The following is a 20,724-nucleotide window of genomic DNA, read 5'->3' as shown; positions in this document are numbered from 1 at the left end:
TGTGTGTGTGTGTGTGTGTGTGTGTGTGTGTGTGTGTGTATATATATATTTTTTTTTTTTTTTCCCTGAAAATGAGCTCTACTTCAGTCTCTCCAGTGCCTGGTAAGGGCTGGGGGGTGAATGATAGAGGGCTAGTACCTGAGGATCCTTTGGACAAGAATCCGGCTTCAACCACGCTTGGGTCTTTTGGTGATTCAAATCCAAATGTGGATACAAAGGTACATCTAAGAGTGTGAATGATGGAAACAAGAATCTAGTATTGCCATTCATCTCATAATTAAAGCTCTCATGGTTTCATAGAATGTTTATCCCCATTCAAATACAAAGCCAGCAGATATGTTCGGCCACAATTGATACTGTTGGACTTAGATGGTAAGTGTAGCTGGCTCTTTTAATTCAACCAACTCCCATACAATCCATTGTCTGGATTCAGAGCTGAGAGCCGAATATTCAAGAGATAAAGATTGCCGGCTGTTCCTTCTCAGCTGCTTCTTTGCCCACCAGAAAATGTTGGGAGTTACCCAACGCTCCGTTCTGGATTTTCGACTCATTTGACTCTCGCCTTCCTGAGGTGTTCAAATGTATCATCTTTAGGAGTGGGCTCAATGTTTTCCTTCCCAAATTTGGTTCCTTTTGTTCCCCAACTGAGTCAACAACACCAGCTATGGCCTAAACCAGAGGCTTCACTCCCCCCCCCTTTCCCCCCCCACCCCAGCTTGGGGGGGATGTGCATTCTGTCAGGAGGGATGTGCATTCTATTTGTCCCTTTCACATTCACTTTCTTCAAACCCCTGCTGTTAACCCTGGGGCAAGGGAAGCATCCTCTCTTGCCAGATTACAGCAGTAGCCTCCCTGCCTTCTGGCTTCATTCAGTCTGATCTTGCCTAAAACTCAGCTCTGTTCCAGTCTTGTCCTTCCGGAAACCAATTCTGGTACTTCCCTAACATTAAGTCCAGACTCACCGGGACCTGGAAAGGCCCCATGATCTGCCCTCCCTCTTGCTCCTCCCCATCTGGCCTTTTCCAAGTTCCTGCCATTCCAAACTTCTTTCACTTCTGATTACCTTGTGCTGTCTCTCACCTCCAAGTCCCTGCGCATGAGACTCCTCCCCAGCTAGATTATCATTTCTCTTAGGTTCAGAGAGCAGATGTCCCTTCTCTCTAAGAAGTCCTCACTGGCCCCCAAGTTGGGTTAGGCTCCTCGTATGTGCTCCACATCGCTGTGCTCCTCTAAAATTTGCTAACAGCACCGTGGTGCAACTGTATGTGTAATTGTTTGTTCAACTAGCACATAAACTCCATGAAGGCAGGGCTGTGTCCTTACCACTTGGCACAGAGTCTTAGGCATCTTAGGCTCAGTAAGAATATATTGCGTTGCATTGGAGCTCCTACCAGCCCAGGCTGGAGATCCCAGTTGTACACAGGCTGGAGAGTTTGGGAAGGTTCTGTGGCCCATGATTCAAAACTACTGGCTTCCCTAGCCGTCTGAGTCTCACAGAGAAATGAGTGTTGGTCCAGTGAGTGCTCTCTCAATACTCAGCAGGGAGGCTGCAATGGAGGAAACTTTGGTGGTGAGACAAGAGTATTCTAGCAACTTCCCTGAAGGCAAGGACCCTATCCATTCTGCTTACTGCTGTATCCCCAATGCCTAACAGAGTCAGACACAAGGCAGATGTTCAACAAATGCTTCTTGAATCAATGAACCAACTCTCCAACGCTGAGAAGAAATTCTGATTAGTGGACACCATGAAATTTTGATGAATGAAAAAGCGAGAAAAGCGGGGCACCTGGATGGCTCAGTCGGTAGAACATGCCACTCTTGATCTCTGGGTCATGAGTTCAAGCCCCACGTTGGGTGCAGAGCTTACTTTTAAAAAAAATGGAAAAAGAGGGGCGCCTGGGTGGCGCAGTCGGTTAAGCGTCCGGCTTCAGCCAGGTCACAATCTCGCGGTCCGGGAGTTCGAGCCCCGCGTCAGGCTCTGGGCTGATGGCGCAGAGCCTGGAGCCTGTTTCCGATTCTGTGTCTCCCTCTCTCTCTGCCCCTCCCCCGTTCATGCTCTGTCTCTCTCTGTCCCAAAAATAAATAAAAACGTTGAAAAAAAAATTTAAAAAAATAAAAAAAAATAAAAAAAATAAATAAAAAAAAATGGAAAAAGAAACTCTTCCAAAACCAAGGTTAGGGGGAAGTCTGGTGGGGGAGGGTAGCCATGAGAGGTGCGTGCATGGGACACTTTGCCCTCCCAGGGGCATCCTCTCCAAGTGAGGGCAGGGCGTCATGTGCAGAGCCCCATAAGACACCCAGAGGGTTCCCTCATGGATCCTTACCTCAAGTTCCCCATGCCAAGGCCTCCGCTTTCCTGCAGACCCTCTGGTTGGTGATGCCAGGCCTGTCTCCCATTTTTGGTCGCTCTCTTTATCCTTCCTGGCTCCCCCTCCTTCTGCCCTACCGCCCGGGGCCCCCTTTTTTGGGGAGGACCTCAGACACTGGGGAGTAATAGCTGAGAATCCAGATGTGCCTCGCCCCTTCCTTGAGGATACGAAATAGAAAACTAGACTGGCTTTCGCCCAGCTTTTGAGGCCAATCCAAGGGACCTGGCGACGGGTGCGACAGTCATTATGTCTGTGGAAAAGCCTGAAGAAGGAAAACAGGGACATAATGCAGACCTTATGCCTATGTGTGCAAGTAAGGAAACTGAGGCTCAGAAACATGACCAGTCTTCACCAGATTACACAGTACCTGGAACTGGGACGTGGCCAGGCAGATCCTGGCAGGGCCGTATGCAAATTGCTTACCCCCTCTGACTTTGTTTGCTCCTCTGCTAAACGGGGGTAATCTGGCACAACCCACAGGGTGGCCTCCGGGATTAAACAGAATAATGCCTCGATTAAATAATGTTGCCCTTATTGAAACTTATGTACCACACTTAATGTCACTGTGGGACACGGGTCCCTGTGGCTTTCCACTATCACAACGCCTCTGCTGGATTTTTTTTTTTTTTTAAACATCACAGGGTCTTGCTCTACTCCTGGGACTCCCAGAGGACAAGGCCCTTTCTTCAGTCAGCCTGACCTAAACGCAGCTGTGTGTTGGAAAGCTGGACACTCAGGCCCCTAATAAAGAGCAGACCTCCCAATCGCTTCAGTGCCTCTCCCTCCCCTCACGTAGGGTTTCGAATTAAAAGTAACTAAAAGCTAAATCCTAAGGAGCAGAGGCAAGGGGGCGGGGAGGGAAGCCAAAAATATCCGAGATGAAGGAAGTGGGGGTCTCTCCCTAGGAAAGGGTACTCTAAAATCCAGATCCAGAGAGGGGTTCAGTCCTACCACATCTTTCCCAGCTCTCAGGAGCGGAGGCCCGCCTGGGCTGGGCCACAAAGGGGAGCGCACAGTCTGCGGGCCTCAGGTCCCAAAGCAGGCTGCCTGGTGGTCGTCAGCCACAGAACTGCTTTCCATTTCTCCCTGGACACAAATCTTCGGAGAGAGAGAAAGAGAGAGCCCCAAGGAACCCAGAAGAGACGCTGCACCCTTAGCTAGCCAGCAACCGCCAAGGAGAGGAGGTGCGCCGGGGGTCCTGGACGGAGAACTGTCACCCCAAGTTATACACGCCAGTCTGAACCTTTTTGGAGAACTGTTCCTCCTCCTTTTCCAAGACCTGGGCCTCTCTGCATCCTGAGCGTGCAAAGACGCTGGCAGCAAGCTTCCAAGCCTCAGCTGGGGCAGACCCGAGGCAAGGGCGGAGTCCTCACCCGGTCTCCCCGTGGGGACCCCGCAACTGTGCGCCACGTCCGCACGCCTCCCCTGCGCGGTCCCTTCGCGGGGCCCTGGGAGGCGGCTTTTCCAGGCGCTGGCAAGTATTGATGGCGGGGTGGGGTGGGGTGGGGTGGGGGGGAAGGGGCAGTTAGAGCCGTTTTCTTTTTCAAACCACCAAACGGCCCTTCATTTTCAAACTATGAAGCTAGAAATGTGCCCCCGTCCCGACGACTTCATTTGGGGTGGGGGGGATCATAAGTTTGTTTAACTGTGATTTGCACAACTTAATGGCTTTGAGAACTACTACAACCCCAAGTCTTCTAAAGCAAAAGGGCCCTCTGAATTCCCGGAGGAAAGCAGAATTGGGGGTGGGGCTGGAGGGCGGGGGAGTAGAGGGGAAACAAAAAACCAGCTCAGCGGGGAAACGCCCCCGAGAGCCGAAGGTGTGCCTCCCGGCGTGGAGGCCGAGGCTGCGGAGGGGTGGGGGCCGCTGGAGCGAGCCCCGGGGCAGGGCAGGTGGGTGGGTGGGGGGCGATTTTTGCTTCTTTTCCGGGACCATTTTGGTTTGGTTGTGCGAAGTTTGCGGGGCCTTCTTTTTGATGGCTGGTTCTACTTCACCCCTTTTACACCTTTGCACCCAATTTTATGTCGCCTGCGGGCCTAGACGCGCGAGGCCAAGCCAGAACGGCCATGCTCTCTGCCCCCCCCCCCCGCCCCCCCTCCCACCGGCTTTCCCCAAACTTCTCGACCCAGCTCAACTCCGAGTTAGGCCTCCTTCCCAGAAGGTTTCAGCAACCCCCCCACCCCCACCCCCGGACTCCCGGTTTGGGGAGAAAATTCTCATTTTTAACCCCATGATGATCCCACAAGGAAGAGACACGAGAGGTTAAAATAAAAACCCGGGGGCGGGCTGGGACCTTCGCACAGCTGCCCACGTCCGCGAAAGTCACTGCTAGGCGCGCGCCGGGTGGCCTGGTGCCCCGCGGTGCCCGGGGCAGGAGCCGGGGCAGAGGAGAAAGGACCTCGTCGTCCGCCTTGGCCGGCGGCACTTCTGGCCCGCGGCTGCTCCAGGACCACCCAGGACCCCGGGCGCCCAGGGAGCAATCTGGAAGGATCTTAGAACAACAAGGGTAGAGTGCGGCTCGCCGCCCCCCCCCTCCCCCGCCCCACCGCCCGGGCTGACTACGCGGCAGACCCGTCCTCTCCCGAAAGCTCGGAGCCGCGGCGGAGGGCGGACGGCAAGATTCAAACCCGCCTATGAGCCGTGGGAGGCGCGGGTGGGTGGTGGCTGCAAGGGCAGGACGCGTTTTAAGGCACGAACCGCCTCTTTGGTTCCTCCCGACCACTGGGTTTATTTTGCTTTTGCAGGGGAAGCAGATGTTGACCTCTCTCCGTCTTTGCTCGGCCCAGACTCGGCGAAGTGATGCCCCAACCATTTGCTTCCCTGCGCCACCCCCCACCGGTGCGCTATCCCGGGAGTCAGCCTCCCAGGCCTTTAAACCTTCTGGAATGTCACACATGGAAACCTTTAGCAAATGTTTGTTAATGATCATAACAAAGGCATCATTCAAATTAGGCAGGTAATTACTACCAGAAGGACAACTGGGTGCTTGCTCACTTGCTCATGCGTTCTCCATGCTTCAAACTCGCGAGGAGTTACGACCCGAAGACACTCCCGCCCAGCCTGCTTTTCGGGCTCCTTGAAGCATCTCTGAAATGAACTGTGAAGTTACCATTTGTGGGCGGGGAGCCCTGTGTTCTGGAGACCCCGACGCGACCGGGCGGGCCCTTTCGCAGAACCTAACGGGCCTTCCCGGGCAGCCTCCCTACTTTGTCTCCTATTCATTTGGGTAGTCGCTATAAAAACTTCGACTTCACTTGTTTTTATTAATGAGATGAAAGCCAGCACCCGCCTTGTCCATTATTCCGCACTCTGATTTTTTGGGGGTCGTGCGGCCCGGTTCATTATCTACAAACATTACGGTATCCTGTTAGCATTCCGAACAAGGGGCCGTTCATATATTTGCCTTCAATGATTTCCTGAAGGAACATGTGGAAGTAATAGTGAGCAGTGCAGTCGCCCGAACTGAAGATGCACGAGAGGCGGGCGCGCAGAAGAGCTGGGGGAATGGGGCCCCTAGCCCAGCCCCAGGCGTCTTCCCGAGCCTGACACCCCAGGACCCCATCCCAGTTAAGCGCGAGATCCCTCGGAGCCCTTTTCTGTGACCCTTTCCTGCCGGCTGTTCCCTGTCCACCTTCCCGATGAAGGAGGTGATGGCTGTCCGACGTTCCAGGCTCAAGCTGGCCGCCCTAGCCGCTGCGAGAGTGTAGGTGGAGTGGGGGTGGGGATAAAAAACGACCCCCTCAATCCTACGGGAGAATTCAAAATTAGAGAAGGCGGGGAAGGTGAGCGCGCTCCCCTCCCCCCTCCGTCACTTGGAAGCCCCACTCGGCCCGGTCTGGTTCCTGGAGCGTCAGCGCCCCCTTTCCTTCGCGAGCAGAATCGTTCTCTCCCAGTACCATCTCTTGCCTCGCGCCTTGGGCACAGGATTTGAGGCCCCGCTCAACCCCAGGGCGGCAGTAAGGTCAGCCCAAAGCGGCAGGAGGGAACCCGCGGAGGTGAACCTTCCCTGAACGCGGAGGTGGCAGGTTTTTTGCAAGTGATTCCTCGAACCGCCAAGCCCGAGCCTTTTTGTGTGCGTGATAGAAGCCGGGGCAACGTCGCCTAGATAACCCCCCCAAACAAAGGCACGACAAGATAAGTGCTTCCGCGGGAGTAAAGGTCGTTCTGTCGGAGAAAGTTCCAAACCTACACAGACCCTCGATTCTTTGTACCTTCTTTCAAACCCGTTTTCAAAGCAAAGCAAAACAAAAACAAAGACCATCATCTTCATATTGGACTCCACAGTTTGCCTGCATCCCATTTAAGGACTGGCAGCTACCCGGCATTTGCCCTAAAAGACCCCAGGTTGTAAGGACGCCACCGCTGGGAGACCTCTCTCGACAGCCCCCCTATGCAGTTGGGCTAGGAATTTCTACAGAAGGCACATTCTCCATTCCAGATGTATACTCTTTCTGGGCATTAACTGCAATTTCACGAGTTCTTTTTTTCTCTTTCAAACAGAATGCAAAGCAGTGTAGCAACATAGGAAAATATCCCCCTAAGTCAGGAGGCAAACTCATTCTGGAATTGATGGGCAGTTTGTATTTTCACGAACCTCTTTCCCGGCAGAACATCAACACCTCCCCCTTCCACCACCCCCACCCCATCTGGTCTGCCTCTCTCCGCCCCCCAGTTGTTGTCGAAGTCTGGGGGTTGGGGCTGGACCCCCTGATTGCGTAAGAGCAAAAGAGCGAAGGCGCAATCTGGCTGCGTGGAGAGTCAGAGCGCACGGAGTTCGAGAGAAACTTTTATTTTGAAGAGGCCAAAGAAGGGGGGGGGGCGCTTCATTTCCTGACAGCTATTTACTTAGAGCAAATGATTAGTTTTAGAAGGATGGACTATAACATTGAATCAATTACAAAACGCGGTTTTTGAGCCCATTACAGTTGGAGCTAGAGGGAGAAAAACAGGAGGGGACTACGGGAGAGGACTGCAAGCCGTGGACATACTTTTTACTCCATATGTAGGATTTTCATTACGCATTGACATAGGAGGAGAAGGTAAGAAAGGAGAAAAAAAAATGATTTTTGTTTCTAAGAGAAGTACTTGATCAGGCCCTTTGGGCTAGCAGTGAAGTAACTTCACTCAAACTTTAGGCGATGAGGAAAAAAAAAATGGAGTTGAATTCCAACTGTGTGTCCAGAGTCATTTATTTTGAATAAACTTTACTTGGAGGAAAGATAACCATAGAGTTCGAAAGTCTAGGGATTTAAAAAAAAACACATTTTCCAGACCTATTTTTAAAAAGCAGTGTTTTTCTAACAACTCTACAGTCTCCCAAAGAAATTGTTTAGGCTTACATTTTTGAGGTTTCTTTTGGGGCTGGGGGGTGGTATCCGTGTATACCGGGACGAGCACCAAGTAATGCTGGGAGTGGGGGCAGAGGTGTTTGCCCTCTTCTTGGCAGTAGGTCCTGGAAGGCGACAGGTTTTTAATGAGTATTTTCATTCCTCGCCCGCGGTTTGGCGGGACAGCGCTGCAGCGGGTGGTGTGGAGCGCGGCAGGAGGACTGGGGGAGGTGGGGGGGGGGGGGGAAGAGCGGCGCGTGGGGCGCGTAAGGGGTTGCGAGGAGGGGAGGCGTGAAGGGCTCCGCAGGAGAGGGCCGGACCTTGGGTGGCAGCCGGGGGCACATGGCGCCGGCCGAGGGCGCGTAATTACTGGACGGCGCAGCGCCGGGTGCGAGCCGGGGCCAGACTCAGCACAGCCGTGGCGGCTGCGAGAGGAGTAGAGGGGGCGCGGACGTGGGCGAGGGTTTGGGAGACTCCCCAGCTGTTTGCAGGATCGGTGAAGTGAGAAGGAGAGAGGGCGCCAGCCCCGCAGTGCGCTGGCGTTGCGCGCCCTAGCGCGGGGGCGAAGGCGGCGCGGGCGGGCGGGCGGGCGGGCAGACGGTCTGGAGTAATGACAAACACATTTGGCCCCGAGTGAAGAAGTCGTCGTCGCCTCGCATTCCAGCAAGTGGGATTTGAGGAATTTAGAACGGCGCTCCAAGGGGCCCTCCTTGTGCGCTGTGGTCCCCACCCCCACTCGTCTCTGCGCGCCCCCTTTCCTCGGTGGAATCATTTTTGCAAAGCCCGGGGCTCTGCTGCTGCCCAGTCCCAGCCACAGGAAGGAAAAAAGGAAGATTGCCAGAGAAGTGCAGAACTTCTGGGGAAGTTAGGGACGACTTGGAAGGGAGAGATTTGGTTCCCAGGTAAGAGAAAGATCGTACGGGAACCGCCCTCTCCACCTCTCTCCAGGCACCTGAGCTCTGGACCCCCCTCGCGGGTGCCTTGCCTCGCGGGGATGCGTGGCACTCGCCGCCTGCACTCGCCCTGCGCTGCTTCATCCTCTCCAGTGCCTGTGTCTATTCCAGTCCTTGCGCCGGCCTCCTTTGCCAGCCTCGGAGCCGGCTCCTCGCGCCCCTCCCTCCTCCTCCGTCTGTCCCCTTGGAAATCGGCTTTTACTTGTGAGACTAACTTCCCCCGGCAGCGCCGGGGGAACGGGCGGCATACATTTAGCTCGGAAACAACTGGGATCAGCGGTTCTGTTCGAAAAGGGTCGCAGCCAGCTCAGAGCAAGAGGGACCCGAGCACGGCTGCCCTAGGGGCGAGAAACCGGGTTGCCTGGCCAGGTGTGCGGGAGCTGCCAGTGCTCTGGCCAGGCGTCTCCGACGGGAAGCAGTGCTGGGCTGCCTGAATGTCGGCTGTGCGTCTTTCCAGCAGCCGGAGCGCCCGTCCCTCTCTTTGCTTCCTTAGCCCTGCTAAGACCTCAGGATTTCCGAAGGCTTGCCTGGAAGAACGTGCCACTCACTCCATCTCTCAGGGTGAGAGGCAAACCCGGGCTGGAGAGGGAGCGTGGATGGCCTTTATCAGGTCCGGACTGCCCAGAGCCCGGCCCAGCTGCCTGGAAAAGCCCTGGGCTGTGCCGTGTGGGAAATGGCTTTTTGGCTCCGCAGCCGAATTGCTCAACGTTTTGGACCGACTCGTCTCGCCGCAGTCGCTCCCAACCAGAACTAGGCAGCTTTTTAGAGCAGAGTGACATCGGGCAAACGGGGGAGACAATCGGCCGCACCGCTCTAGGGACTAACACCCCCCCCCCCCCGGAGCCCAGCGGGCGTCTGGGCAGCTGGAGGGGAGAGGTACTGCGGGTTTGCGCACTTCATCCGCAGTCGTGCTGGCTCGGGTTTTAACATCCCTCACCTTTACCCGCATCTGCCCCACTAGGATCCTAGCGCTGCGGCTTTGTGTCCCTTCCCTGTTGTTTTCCTTTGCTCTTGGTTTCCTTCTTGCCACAATCCCATGATAAAGGGGGCCCTTCCACCGCTCCCGGACAGGCTAGGGCCCGTCCATCGTCGCTTGGACACCCTGGCTAGTCCCTGCTTCGAGACTCTTGCACAGTCTCGCGTTTGGTTTGACCCAAATGTAGCTTGGGTGAGTCCCCAGAGCGGGAAGGGGGGTGGGAGTGGGGGGCTGAGAGAGGAGGTAGAGGCGGGAGGCACCGGGAAGGAGCGGGGAGCTGACCCTCGGCCCTTGCGCCAGTCCTTAGGTGGACCGAGAGGGACTCGAAGCACAACGCTGGCTCCCGGCCCCAGGTCTGCTTTCCTCCCGGGGCGCGGACTGGGGAGGGGAACAGGGGGAGGGGCATCGGGCCGGGCTTTCCAGCTGCAAACGCGTCTGGCGCCGAGGCGGGCCCGTTTTGTGCCTCCTGGGGACCGGCCGTGGGCGGCGCGCAGCGCCTGGACGCGTCCTGCGGACGTGGTGGCCAGCGCCTTCCTGCAGACTCCAGCGGGTGGGACTCCCTCTGGCCTCCGGGGAGCTGCGACAGGGTTACATGTTGCTGATGGACGAGTGGCAATTCTGGGGGAAAAGCTAAAAGCTCGGTGACTGAAAGGTGGGGCTCTCAACGTCCCTTGAATCTGGCTTCAAGGGGCCCACGCACAGCATCAGTCGTCGGGGTGTGAGGGGGGAGGTCCCGCGCGGGATGCAAGCTTTGGGCAAATTGCTTTGCCCCATTGCGCTCTAGTCCAGGCTCTGCCGGTCCATGTCTTTTGCTGAAGTGGCTCTGCGGCATTTCCTTTTGTTTTAAACTGAACAGTAAGCCAGGAATCGGCTCGAAAAATAGATTGGAGTAGCTAAAGAGGACCTTAGACTTGGGGCGCTCCCTCCCAGCCAACCGCAGTCTTCCCTTTCCCCTAGAAAGGGAAGCGAGGGGCGCGGGCGGGCGCGAGTGTGTGCTGGGCAGCGGGGACAGAGGCGACCATCGGGCAGGGGGGCGCAGGGGAAGCTGGGTTCTTGAAAGACGAGGGGTCGCAGTTTCAGCGCACCGCGGCCTTCTCCGAGAGCAGCTGCCCGCGGCCGTGCCGCTTTTGGGCCCATAGGAGGCGCTGGCGCGCGACTGTAACCCTAAACCCCCCGGCCCCTCTCTCTCCACCCCGCCCGGCCCCTCTCCCTCCACCCCGACCGGCCCCCTCTCAGGTCTCAGCCGAAAACAATGCAAACGCCTAGCGTCGTGCCTAGGGCGCCGAGGCCGCTGCAGCTCTGAGGCCAGGAGCGCGACCGACAGGGACGCTAAACTCCGAGCGGGCGGTCGTCGCCACCAGCTCCGGGGCGACAGAGCGGCCCAGGGCGTGGGGGCGGCGGGAGGAGGAGCTGCGGGCGCCAGTTGTGGGGGCGGAGGGGCAGGAGGCTGGACGGTGCGGAACGTCCGCCGAAGGTGGTGGAGCTGCGGGGCAGGCTGCGCTGTCCGGGGACCGCGAGCCGGAGCCGCCGGCGGGCGGGCGGCCGAGCGGCCGAGCCGGGTAAGATTCTCGGGGCTGCTGCGCCCTCTAGCGGCCTTCCGGAGCGCGCGCCGTCCCGCTCTCCGCCAGCCTCGCGCGCTCCGCGCCGCGGCCGCGTCGGAGTTTCAGCGCTGAGCCCGAGGGCCGCGGGCCGACTGACCTTGTCACCCTTCCCGCTGCCGGGGGCCTCGGATAGACGCCTGCAACACGGTGGGGGCTCGGGAGGCTCGGGGTGGGGGGAGACTCAGGAGGGGCGGGAGGGGGCAGGGGGCAGGGTTTGGGGATAGGCTGGGGGCGTCGTAATGAATTAAGCGTGGGACAAGCGGAGGGAATGGAGGGGGTAGCGTTCCGGGCGCTGTTAGGGGGTAGCCGCCGACTTTTGTTTTGAGGCCCCTCGCAAGGTCCGCTGCCGCGCGGGCGGCCCCTGGCTGTTTGTTTGTCTTACAACTCTGCGCTATTGAGCCACGGGAACAGTCGTTTCCAATCAGCCGAGGTTCCCGGCCGCGCGGCCGTCGCGGCCCCCGCCGGGCTGGTTTACGAGGGGTGACAATGGCCTGCGGACAAATCGGGCTGCGCGGCCCGGGCTACGGCGTCGCGGTCCCCACCCGGCGCGGCCCAGGTGGTGTCGCTTCTGCGGGTGGGTGCCATCCCCGGGGCGGGGACAGAGTGGGGGAAACAAAGCCCTGGATCACCCGAACTCCTCTCCAGTGGCTTCTCCTGCCGAACCCTCTGAACCTGTGCCGCCTGGGATGGCAGCGCTGTTTTCCGGGGCTCCCGAGGCCCCGCTGCCCCAGCGGATTCGTTCGCAGCGACGGTGCTGGTGCCTGTCCCTCACCGAATTTCTCCTGGGGCCCCGCGGACAATTAAGCTTTTTCGGCCGCAGTTTCCCTATTCCTGTTTCTATTCTGTGGGCTCCGAACTGAGGTCACCACGAAACCTAAAAGTATAACCCAAGAAAGGAAGAGATTGGAAGTTAAGATTTGGTATATTTTAGCACAGAACTTGTAGCCGCATCTGTCTCCGTGGACCCCGGGACGCATGTCCTTGGACCAACACTGTCATCTGCTGGCTGCACTTGAGAACTGCAACGACCCTCTGCTGGGGGTGGGGGGTGGCGGGGGGAAATGGGCTTCGCGGAGATTCTAAGCAAGTTGCCGCATCGGGAAGATGCATTTTCTGCCTGGTAGGACCCAAGCAGAAGATGATGACTGGTTTCCTTTTCCTATGAAGCGGCAAGAATCACTGGGCTGAGCACATTTATTTTGTGGACTTTTGTGTAGTTTTTTCGCCTTAGTTCATTCTTTGCATTTGTGATTCATTCTTTGCATTTGTGTGATGAGTCAAGTACTGACCTACCACATCTGATTATCAGAGCCGACCTGTGAAGAAGTTGGGCAGATACTTGCATATCCCCCCCCACTTTTTAAAACTATTTATTTATTTTTAAGAGAGAGACAGAGTGTGAGCAGGGGGAGGGGCAGAGAGAGAGACAGAGAGGGAGACACCGAATCTGAAGCAGGCTCCAGGCTCTGAGCTGTCAGCACAGACAAGAGTGGGGCTCAAACCCACTAATGGTGAGATCATGACCTGAGCCGGAGTCCGGCGCTTAACCTACTGGGCTACCCAGGCACCCCTTGCATGTCCCTTTATGAGTGAAGCCTTGGGGGTTGGGAGCTTGGTGACCTTGAGTTCGAGTGCCCTGAAACTTACTACACCCAGGTTATCCCATTAGGAGTCACACCAGTTTGGTGGCGATCAGAAGGAAGTGTCATTTTAGTGTCCCGTGGTTCAATATCTGATGCAGGAAGAGTAGAAAGGTTTATGAGCGCAGATTGTCCGGTAAAATGCTCCCACTTAAAAATACTCCAGCCAACACCCATCCCCGGAATGTCCGACGGAGCTCAGAGAGATCAGAACAACAAAACAGGCTCTGGTGGGGTGCAGATCCTGGCGAACACACCCTCCATGAAACGCCACCAATGTAGCCCAGCATTTGGATTGCCTGGGCTGATGTTACCAGACAGAGCAGAACATTTGTCACAGGGAAAAAGCAGGATATGTAATTTTCACAGTTAGAATTAACTTAGAGCTGAAATTAACCGAACCTCCGAAATTTGAATCGTATAGCCGTCAGTGGCTTTGGGGACTGTGAGAGTCTCCTGTGGCCTTTAATCACGCTAGGGTGGGGTGAAATTCAGTATTCAGTGGCTTTGCAGTCGGCTACACTGAGCAGTTGGTGATCGGGAAGCTAGCTCTCTGGCTTTCTGAGAATAAGATCATGCTCTTACTTCCGGAAATAGTGCCCATGTTCTGTTTACTCTCTAGCTTAGCATGTTGTCTTTGATTATTGAGTCTCACTTAATGGCGCTTTCACTTCTGTTTGCAGGGACAGAGGTGCCAAGTTGTTAAACAATAGCGGCTCCAAACAGATTTCTTTTTCTGTTTTCATGACTGTATATATAGGTTCCTGTTAAAACAGCTTGGCTAGTTCATCGGGCCTTCACGGAACCCGCGTTTAGATCCACTTCTCCACTATGCAGGTGATGCAGGGCAAGTCGAATGACCCCTGGGCCTGACTTTCTCAGTATGTAGACCTGGAAGTCAGCCCTCTGACATCCCTGTCATCTAAAACATCTTCAGAGTCTGCAGGAGGAGTCCGTATAAAAACCCCATAGCTGCAGTTTTCAAAGCACTTTTGACTAAACTCTGTAAATCAGTCCTTATGATAATGTAGTAAGGCAAGCCAGGAAGTCAGGTGTTACTAGTTTCCCTTTATGGAAGAAGAGCCCGAGGTTCAGAGAGAGGGACTGAGTGTCCGATGTGGGATGAGCCTAGTCCAGAGCAATTTCCATCATGCTTCTGAGAGAAGGAGAGAGACAAAAAAGTGTGAAGGAACCACAGGTCACTAGCCTGACCGTGAACGTGACAGACCTCTCTTTCCCCTGTTTATTTCTCTAACTCTCGGTTTTGCTTCCTTTGCGTTGTGGCTATAGAGGTCGGAGGCTGAAACCCAACCTGTAGTTGGCACGAGAGATGGGATTCTGATTTTTTAAAAACCAGATTTGGATGACGTTCCTCCTCGTGAAGTGACTTGTTCTTGCTGACTCCTAATATGCCAGGTTTCTCTGACATGAGCGTGACCTCACTTGCTTCCGTGCGCACATCTGACTTTTGGGCCAGCTGCAGGATAGAGGTTACTGATTGAGGATGAGCCTTTGCACCCAGAGGAGGTAGAAAAGCGCCAGAAACAGCAAGCCGGCCTCCCAGAGAGTCTCACTGCAGGACCCATAGGCAGGGAGCCCTCCACCCTCTCGTGTTTTCCATTACCTCCCCATAGGGCACACACTGTGCGATTATTCACGAGTAAATTGTCTTGAGTTACCGATGAGTAACGACATGAAACTTCACAAATGCCCTAGGTTTCTAGCCAGAGAACTACGTTTATCAGAGAAGGGAGTTTGCAATCTGCAGCAAACACATGTTGATTCTCAGTATTCGCATCATTATCGCTGGCTCGGAGGCCCTGTTTTCATTGCCCGCTTTGTATGTCAGTAAATAACCCTCTCTGGCAACAGGTCTGCCGTATCTGCGTGCACAGAAGGAAATCTGGTGGGGCTGGGCCAGGGCAAAACGCTCCTCGGAGCCTGCCCTATAAAAGCAGCGAGCCCTTCTCTTAAGCTCGGGAATGCTTTAAAGATGCATCATTGGCAAGCCCTGCTAAAGAAATACAGGATATAAATGTGATAAAACCCAAGACATCAAGCTGGCTCTGGAGGGCTCCTTTGAAGTTCGCTAAGTGGATTATCAGTGGGAGGCTGATATTTATATGTACAAACATACAGGCCGTTCCTGCTAATTGTGGTACGTCAGGCTGGCCGGGCTGGCTCTGGGGCCCGCTGTGCCCGTCACCACAGCAGTGAGGAAACCCTGCAACCCCCCCCCCCCCCCCCCCCGGGCACATGCCAGGATCCGCAGAAGCCATCAGCGAGCCAGCATTGTGCAAATTGCATTTGGGTTCACAGCCCTGCAATTGTACTTCTCTCGCTGGGGTGAGCAGAGAAGGAAAGCCGGGCCCCAATTTGCATTAGGAAATAGTGTTGGGCGGGGGAAGGAGGGGACCCACAAGACTGAAACCCTGACCTTTTTCCTTGAGGGAGACCATATGGTGGATTGGAGAGAGCATGGCTTTTGTGTCACATAGACTTCGGGTTAGAATTCTGGCTTTATCACCAGCTGTGTGACTTGGGGTGAGTTGCTAAACTTCCCTGAGCTTCAGCTGGCCCTTCTTAAAATTAAATATGTGTCAAGGCTATTATTTTTTAAAAAAATTTTTAGTGTTTATTTATTTTTGAGAGACAGAAACAGAGCACGAGTGGGGGAGGCGCAGGGAGGGAGGGAGACAGAATCTGAAGCAGGCTCCAGGCTCTGAGCTGTCAGCACGGAGCCTGACACGGAGCTCGAACTTACAAACGGCGAGATCATGACCTGAGCTAAAGTTGCACCCTCAACCGACTGAGCCACCCAGGCGTCCCTCAAAGTTATTAGGTTATTATTAACAGACACGACATAATGACAGCTTTGGCGTAGTAAATACTCGTTTCTCATTCCTGCCTTGGAGAGAACAGAATTATTGTTTTTTTCCTGTCTGCCCCCACCCCCTACACACACCATGGTTACCAGCATTCTGCCTTTCACTCTTTCTTCCTCCTGGTAGAATTCAGTGAAGCAGAAATCCGGTTTGTGCATATGGGCCACCTTAAAGCAGAAATACATGATCAGACTCGCCCAGAAATGACTAGGCTGTCATCTGCTGGATCTTTTCCAACCAACCAACCAACCAAACAAACAAACAAACAAAAACAAAACCCCACAAAACTACAGGCGCTTAACACAGGCATACATTGAATTTCTCTTTTTTGTTGTGGTTGGTTGGTTGGTTTTAAGCCAATTTACTCAGGAATCGTGAACACACATCTTTGTTTCCAAAGCCCATGATGGAACCAGTTAAATCCCACGAACGCCTTCCACTGCATGCTTGGGGTTTTGAGCAACTCAGGGGCCCAGTACATCCCCGGCCAAGGCTTAGGTGACTTTTTTATGGCATATCATAAAGCTTGCACCCCTGCCCGGGCCCCTCAGCGGGGCCTCTCCAGTTGAAACTTGGGTGCACGGTTCTTTCCCTAACTGCAGTCAGATCGCTTTATCAGTGATGTCATGTGGGCAGTGAAGGGGGAGATAAAGTAAGGTAAGCGGGATGTGCATGAAAAGGAAGAGATAAGGAAAAGGGGGCCTTTTCAGAGGATTGCCCAGAATAGGCTGTTCGGTGGTTTCACCTTGGCGCTGCCTTGATCCTTCTTTAATGTTTCCCTGCTTTCCTGGTTTGTGTCTTCTGGACGTTCAGTTTCAGTCTCTCTCCCCACTTCTCACTTCCCCTGCTCACATTTTGTGGCAGGAGGTTGGAGTCGACGACTTGGTTTCTGCAGCTACTGTCACCCGATTGTGAGAATCCCTCGTTGGTCTCTGCTGCATTTTATCGTGTGGTTTCCTGCGTCCTCGGAAAAAAACGGGCATTCAGTCATGCTTTCCTCTCCTGTGTCCTCTCCCTGCTTCACCTGCTTTACTGCGCCATCCACTCCCACGTCCTGGGCTTCGGGTGCCTTGTTTAGCCCCACTGAGGTGCAGCAGGCCCCCGGGGGAACGCGGGCCGGGAGCCCAAGGCCTGAGCCTGGTCCGGGCCTGTGCACGGCAGAGTGACATCGTCTAAGTGACGTTGGTTAGTGGGACTTTCACAAACCCTAGATCAGAAAGGCTTGTAAGTATGGGAGATATTTGTTGTAGCCCAAGCATCTCTTGCAGAGCTTGTAGCTGATGTGAGCTTCGTGTACTTTCTGTAGCGAAACACAAAGCCGAGGACAATGTGTTTTGAGTGAAAACAGCTCCAGTTTGGAAGTTGAGTAAATAGATGTGCTCGTGTTTCACATCCTTAATTTAAATGGCTTAAAAGGAACAGTTGTCCTACACTCTTGGACGCATTCTAAGACCGTAAAGCAAGGCTTTTTGGAATTCGAGAGCCACATGCAATCAAAAAGGGTTTCAGCTTCAGGTGGTTTCTGCATGATCTTGGGGTCCCACCGGACCATGCGATGACCATTTTAACCATGAATCTTAGATCGAGGTGTTTTTCACTAAAACGATGCTGTTAACATGTTCCATACTGCAAAGCACAAGAACGAGGCTTACCAGTCATTTTATTGGCTAATGCTGTTTCTGTTTGACTTTTGATTTTCCAGTTTTCCAGAATTATGGGGACTTCCCACCTGGCGCTCCTGGTGTTAGTCTGTCTCCTCACAGGTATGGGTCCCCGTTCTCCTCGAGTTCCTTGTTCCGGGGGAAGCCTTGCTTTCCAGGTTCTCTGCTCCGGGAGTGTTATTACCTGTACTCTGCAAACACAGTCCACAAGAGCGAAGGAAAGCAGAAAACTGTGAGAAGTTATCTAGAATGACCACAAACCTCCAGGCCCTTCTGCTGTATTGCACTAATTCCAGTTCAAAAAGAATGCTCGCCAGTGGCAACTTCAGCGTATGTGTGATCCTGGCCTTGAATCGTGGGAGAAATAATAGCCTAAATTTCCCCACTGTTTTTTATTTTTCCTGGGACATGGATCTCCAGTAAAGGGGATCAGAGACCTTCAAGAGTGGTCAAAAGAAATAAACAATGGGAACTTCTTTACAGGAAATCATACCTGTCTTAAGTGGAAGATGCTTAAATTGCTGGAGAAATCTTAGAGCCGCCTTTTGCCTTCGAATCTAATTGGTAGCCTGTTTGACTCTTGGGTAATCTTACTAATGCTTTTCTACCAGGAGGATACTACTTGGACCATTTGCTGCAATGCTTACTGGGAATTTTTAGTTTCCATCCAGATGTTTATACGTCACAGATGTTCATCACGAACCCAATGTTTTTCTAGTCTGAGGAGTTAACTTACGTCTGTTAGTGTCTGTAGGGCTTATCTATAAGGGCATGTTAGAAATGAGCGGTTTGGCAGTTCTAAACTCCAGCAGGAATATGCCGCCTTCAGGACAGAGGTGACCAGATCCACTTATGACTTCTGCCGTAAGCTGCAGGAATCCTAGTGGGCACATAAGTGAAGTTGGGTGGGTTCCCACATTGGGCTTCAAAGGAGATAAGAGGCCACTGATGAACAATTAAGCCATAATATCTCTTCTATCAGTTTTATAGACAGAGACAGCTAGGCTGAAATTTTAGGTTGTAAGATGAACCTAGAGTTTTCACTCTTGGACTTCATGTATTCTTACCTTTTTTTTTTTTTTTAAGTTTATTTATTTTGAGAGAGTGAGAGAGAGAGAGATCAGGGGAGGAGCAGAGAGAGGAAGAGAGAGAATCCCAAGCAGGATCCGCACCGTCAGCATAGAGCCTGACATGGGGCTCGAACTCACCAACGGTGAGATCATGACCTGAGCCCAAATCAAGAGTCAGACACTTAACCGACTGAGATACCCAGGTGCCCCTGCGTATTCTTACTTTTTAAATTAGAATCTACGTCATCCGGCTTGGGCTTCTGGGAAGTCATTAGAGAGAAGGCACGCCAGAGTGTTGTGGGAAATGGAAACCGTGTAATTCTTGAGCACAAATCTGCCTTGTGCTTTGTTCGGTCTCCCTGGTCCTGTTCTCATCCTGTTTTTTACTAAGGGAAACCTCCGCAGGGAGTGTGGACAATAAAGAACACGTATGTGCTTCAGCCTATGCCATCTTGGGATATTTTATGGTCACCCATGAGCGTGTAAAATATGGAATTGGGATCAGATGTCGTCTCTCCATTTGAGTGTTTGGACGGGTGAATCTAGGGGTTGGGGGGGGGTTTGCTGTTGAGGCCTTTGGAGCATTCGCTGCTCTCGGCAGATGCAGCGGCCGTTATAATGGGGGGCCTTTCACGGGCATCCAGGCTAACGGATTTTTGCGGAGAAATGGTCATTGTTCGTATAAGCTGCTACTGTTGTTTCTGTCAGTTCTCTGGGTGAGACTGTCCTTTCTGGCTGCATCCTATTCAGAGCATGTTTCCTTTTACAGGACCGAGCCTAATCTCCTGCCAGCTTTCATTACCCTCTATCCTTCCAAATGAAAATGAAAAGGTCGTGCAGCTGAATTCCTCCTTTTCTCTGCGGTGCTTTGGGGAGAGTGAAGTGAGCTGGCAGTACCCCATGTCTGAAGAAGAGAACCCCAATGTGGAAGTCAGAAATGAAGAAAACAACAGTGGCCTTTTTGTGACGGTGCTGGAAGTGGTCAATGCGTCGGCGGCCCACACGGGACTGTACACTTGCTATTACAACCACACTCAGACGGACGAAAACGAGATCGAAGGCAGGCGCATTTACATCTACGTCCCAGGTGAGCTGTGGTGGGTCCCCTGGGCCAAGCTTCTGTCCCTGTCTCTCCCGTTAACCGTATCCACGTTTTAAAAAATACAAAAATAATAAATATCTATTGGAGAAAATGTGAAAAACCACAAGAGGACGCACAACGGTCAAGGTCATTTGTGACGCCGTTACCAAGAAATATGTATCGTAAACATTTTGGAAGCATGTTAAGTTTTGGAAATCATTTTCATCGTGGCACACCTTTTTTTTTTTTTTTTGGCATTGTGCAAAAACAGCTGAAATGTACTCATTTTTGTTCAACCAAGTTTGACAAATATCTGCTGTTTGTTTATTGCGTGTCAGGCACTATGCCAAGTGTTGGGGACGCAGAAATTAGGTAGGTCCTCTCTTGGAGCTGCTTGTAGTTCGTTCTAATAGCTTCCAAATAACCGGGCTATTTTTCAGATTGAATAAAACATATATTTACTCTTGATTAATTAGATGGGCTTTTTTTTTTCTTTTTAATTAAAATTTGGGGGCAAATTCCATACTAATGATGTTGTCTCCTGACCTGTGAGATGCAGACGGCAAGATAGGAGTAAGACGGGATTAAACACGCTAGGGTTTGATTAGGGGAGAAGCCTGTGGGAGAAAATGGGGAGGGGGGGGACGCCGCAGAGCCTGCGAGGGCTCTCTGCCAGCACTGTGCGCGTGACTCTGAAAGGAGGAGAGAGGGAAGGAAGGTGGGGTAGATGAGTCGGGGAACTCTGTGGAAGGGAAGTCTGGGAGTCCTGCAGCCTAGGGAGCCCCAGTTCCACGCAGTCTGTGGCTGTGGCTGGCCACACCTCCGGAGGGCGTGGCCTTAGCTTGTGATGGATTTCAGAGCCTGCCCCCTACAGTGGAAGATTGTGTGGCTCTTTCTCACAGCAGCCCTGTGAATCAGCTAGGCTTAGCTATGAGCTTGAGGTTCATTTGGTTTACCACCCACCTGGCATTCCTCGTAAGGATCTAAATCTAAATCTGTATATATGTCTCTATCTGTATCTGCATCTTTGTCTATATCTCTATCTAAATCTATATCATGTATTTCATGTATATCTGTATCTATCTATATCTGTACCTATATCTGTATCTGTATCTATACCTTTATGTCTATATCCATATCCATATCTGTGTATCTGTATC

At 53.2% G+C, this 20,724-nt stretch overlaps 1 protein-coding gene across 6 annotated transcripts in view; it reads left to right on the top strand.

The window, feature by feature from the left end:
* Window positions 1-7,084: 7,084 nt before the first annotated feature.
* The window catches only part of PDGFRA (platelet derived growth factor receptor alpha), a 53,155-nt gene continuing 39,515 nt past the window's right edge, over window positions 7,085-20,724 (top strand). The window contains exons 1-3 of one of the 6 annotated variants that reach the window (XM_040483374.1): window positions 7,085-7,409; window positions 17,455-17,515; window positions 19,253-19,570. In XM_040483374.1, the coding sequence (XP_040339308.1) occupies window positions 17,467-17,515; window positions 19,253-19,570 (367 nt within the window). In that variant the 5' untranslated portion in view covers window positions 7,085-7,409; window positions 17,455-17,466. Of the gene's footprint in view, window positions 7,410-8,291; window positions 8,600-9,111; window positions 9,212-10,113; window positions 10,279-11,118; window positions 11,186-11,316; window positions 11,375-17,454; window positions 17,516-19,252; window positions 19,571-20,724 lie in introns of those variants that run through there. The other 5 variants (XM_040483397.1, XM_040483416.1, XM_040483384.1 and 2 more) reach the window with 5 other exon arrangements.

The sequence above is a fragment of the Herpailurus yagouaroundi genome, unplaced genomic scaffold (assembly GCF_014898765.1).
Source record: "Herpailurus yagouaroundi ecotype Mexico unplaced genomic scaffold, PumYag 28, whole genome shotgun sequence".
Classification (NCBI taxonomy): domain Eukaryota; kingdom Metazoa; phylum Chordata; class Mammalia; order Carnivora; family Felidae; genus Herpailurus; species Herpailurus yagouaroundi.
This window is presented reverse-complemented; position numbering and strand designations above follow the sequence as displayed.